The 3,636-nt window shown below is 37.4% G+C and overlaps 1 protein-coding gene across 1 annotated transcript; it reads right to left on the reverse strand.

Annotated features, from left to right (window-relative positions):
• Window positions 1–801: 801 nt before the first annotated feature.
• LOC134241199 (uncharacterized) lies at window positions 802–3,025 on the reverse strand. The gene is made up of 6 exons (XM_062723272.1): window positions 2,860–3,025; window positions 2,488–2,624; window positions 1,938–2,023; window positions 1,585–1,688; window positions 1,215–1,365; window positions 802–920 (listed from the first exon to the last, which is right to left on the reverse strand). Exons 1-5 carry the CDS (start codon window positions 2,871–2,873, stop codon window positions 1,293–1,295), a joined length of 414 nt encoding a protein of 137 aa, XP_062579256.1. The 5' UTR covers window positions 2,874–3,025; the 3' UTR covers window positions 802–920; window positions 1,215–1,292.
• Between the last annotated feature and the right edge of the window lie 611 nt (window positions 3,026–3,636).

The raw sequence follows: 3,636 nt of genomic DNA on the forward strand, positions 1-3,636 counted from the left end.
AAATGGTGTCAATAGAGACTTCAATAATGTACCTTGGAGCCTTGATAACAGTGATCACTGATTAATGGCTGGTGATTAAGATAAGGGGTTCTTAAGCAGTGTGGCCACTGTGGGGTGATGAGGCTTTTCAATCAGTCATCAAAGAATGAAGTTTCTCTTATAAGACCAGGCAGCTCTAAAGTGAATAACAACACAAAAATTTACAATACTTACAAATGTACACCACATACAATAGCATATTCTTAGAAAAAGTCTACAAGTATACAGTTAAATAATTACCATGCCACAAAAAGGACCAAAATGGTTGTATCAACATCAATACAAAAAACGAAGTATTCCTCACAACAAAGGCCAGAAGAAAATAGGGACCACCAGCCCAGTCCAATCTCTAGTTCCCATAAGAAGACTAAGTAAAGAAGAGTTTCAGGACATTGTACGGCCACAGAAAAATGGGTTTTTTTGCATATAGATGGAAAGAGCCGAAGCAGCGAGATGAAGTTTTTACAACCCGGGCCAAGTGAGGTCCAGCCAGTGGACGCCTACATGGAATCTGTGTCAGATGACCTAAATTCAAAAGTACTTCACCAAGAAAAGACTGCTAAATTGTGGAACAATGCATTTAAAGAACACTCACAGAAGTTTCCAGACTGTGATGGTCCACTGGACTGGAATCAGCATGGGGAGGAAAAACGATGCCTGGCATGGATCCTTTCCATTTGATGTAAGAAGTGCCACTATACCAGTCACCGAGAAAAGCTTTACGAAGAGGTGAGAAGATCTGGCAGGGGACGAAGAGCTGCACAGCTGATTGTGGCCATGGCTGTCGGTCACCTGGGTACCAGTCTTACAACAGAGGGTATGCGTGGTATGCTTCTTGGTGCAAATATTGAACCAGCGTCAGCTGCCAATATGCAACAGACCTGCAACAAAGTGGGGAAAATTATAACAGATGTAAATAAAAACAGTATGAAGAAAATTCGGCAAAATATTCAAGAACTTAATGAAAAATGTGGACTTCCTGATACCCCCATCAGAGACGAAGGAGATGCTCGGTACAATAATGCAACCTTCAGTGCCATTGGGAAAACCCCATTCCAAGCTGCCACCCAAGTGACATATACCGTAACTCAGAGGAAGAATGTGGTAGCAGTTTTCTGTGGGAATAAACTATGTAAGAAAGGCGCACACCTACGAAGCAAAGGAAAAGAAGTTACCTGCCAAAGACAAGAAGACTGCACTGCAACCATTCCTCTGGAGACGAGAAGAGATGGGTCGCTAATTGTGTTGGTGAGTTACAAAGTGATGACCAGCCACTTATATCCCATTTCACCAGTGATGGAGACAAAGCCGCTGCATCTGGTGCATCTGAAAAACAAGGACATTTAATTGAAAACGTTAAGGACTTGCGTCACTTCTTTGACTCTCAAAGAAAACAGAGTGCTAAAGCTCCATTCAGCAGTCACACGTTTCCGGGAAGAACCAAGGCCATAAGAGAATCCATGCAGAGAAGATCTGCCTTGGACCTGAAGCTTCGATGCAGGACAAAGTACGAAAATTGCTACAAACACTACTCCGGCGACTTACCTTTGATGAAGCGTGCTATGTCTACTGCGGTTGGTTCCCTCATAAACTGCTACCAGGGACAGTGCAAGAAGTCCTGTCAACTCTATTCCTTTTCCTGTCTTGGACTGAAAAGCAATAAGTGGAAATCTTCAGTGTTGCCTAGTGACTTTGAATTAAACATGACAGAAAAAGACAAACGTATGTTAAAGGACTGTATAAATTTGACTTTAGGACAAAGTAATCTTGATAGAATCAAATATCAACTTGTACACAAAATTCTGAATCTGTAAATAGGGCATATTTAAAATCAAATCCAAAATGTATTACAAGTAGTAGAAATTTTGAAAGTAGAATACATAAAGTTGTGCACTCACTGAATAGGGGTCATGGAAACTCAACACTGGAACTTTGTGAATCTGTAGAGGCACCTGTTGTAAAAGAGAGTAGAGTGGTCCATCATCTAAAACAACAACAAAATAGACAAAATTACTTTAAAATGAATCAAAAACTTTTAAAATATAAATTTCAATGAAAATACTACAGATCTAAAAGATATCGGCTGTACGATAAAAAATCTAAAGACACTTACAGTAAATCATTAACAGATCCAAAATTAAAAAGGAAGTTGTAAGACTTTGAAGGGGGGGTATTGACGATATGTACATGCATTTCAAATATGTAAAATTTGTACTTAAAATATATTTTGTGAACTATCTTACATGTAATAATTGTTTTATGGTACATTATGCATTGATTATTTTCAACTGTGTAAATGGGGAAAATGTGGACATGTAAATAATGTATTACTGTAAGTGTAAAATGTGACATTTTCTTATACGAGAGAGTCTGTACATGTAAAAATGTTATATTCTTAATTCTTTAGCTCATTAAAATTATTTGAATTAAAAATCTTGTTTTTCTTACCTGTGTGATCACAACAAAGGTTACTGAGGTAATTGGTAGAAATACAGGTATACAGTGTCAAAACTGTCCGTTGGTGACCAGACTGCATGCCGCATTGTTTATCCGCCATTATTGATCTTTTCAAGGGGAGACAACTCCTGAAATCAGAGAAATTTTAGTGAAAATGAGAGTTACCTGTTCCTCTTCCAATATCACACAAGGAAATAATTTCACTATTATATAGCTTGAATTAAATAATTTAATTTATTAGACTCTCAGCAGAAAATTCATGAAAGAGAAAATAAAGATTAATGCTTAAACAAAAATTTGAGATCAGAAAAAATATGCCTTATGCGGCTTTTAAGATAGAAAATCGACAGTAAACATACCTACCCAGAAATGTACATTGGATTCACATGTTGACAAACAGCCTACACATCATCAAGGAAGTTGCATCATGCGCACCTGAAAAAAGAGTTCCTTTTAATTCAGTGGGATAATTCTGCTAAAGAAATGATGTTCCTAGTACATGAGTCCAATTTTAATACTGTAGGCCTAAAACAAATTGCCAAAAAAGAAAAAAGAAAAACAAGATCGTCTCTATATATATGGAACTTCAATTGACTAAGTTCATTTTGATGCTATTTCCTTGCGTAAGACGTACCTTTAAGGAATCACTGTCTAGTAAGTGTAGTATGCCAGGGCATCAACGATAGTGGGAAACATCGGATAATTTGCATAACGGGCTAAGCCCATTATGCATAAATTACCCCATGTTTCCCACTATCGTTGATGTCCCTGGCATACTATATTAACTAGACAGTGATTCCTTATATTTCCATTTCATTGTGAAATAAAATTGTAGACTTAGACTTTGAAAATGTAGACTAATGGATTTAAATTACACGAGGACTCCCATGCCAATTTCAATACGGTAGTCCTCACCAAATCACGTCAAACACACAGACAGCCGCACGAGATTTATATGCATATTATTTGGCCTCCTTAGCATCAGACACAGAGACAGATGCGCACGAGATTTGCATGCATAGCTCCTGATCTATCGACCTGGCTGCCTAATTTACATTCTGGCAGAATTATAAAAAAATAAACTCCCCTAACTTTCAAAGATTTATCACAGAGAAAGAAATTAGAAATGGAAATATTTAA

This window comes from Saccostrea cucullata, unplaced genomic scaffold (genome assembly GCF_032062105.1).
Source record: "Saccostrea cucullata isolate Sc308-1 unplaced genomic scaffold, CSIRO_AGI_Scuc_v1 ctg5533, whole genome shotgun sequence".
Taxonomy (NCBI): Eukaryota; Metazoa; Mollusca; class Bivalvia; order Ostreida; family Ostreidae; genus Saccostrea; species Saccostrea cuccullata.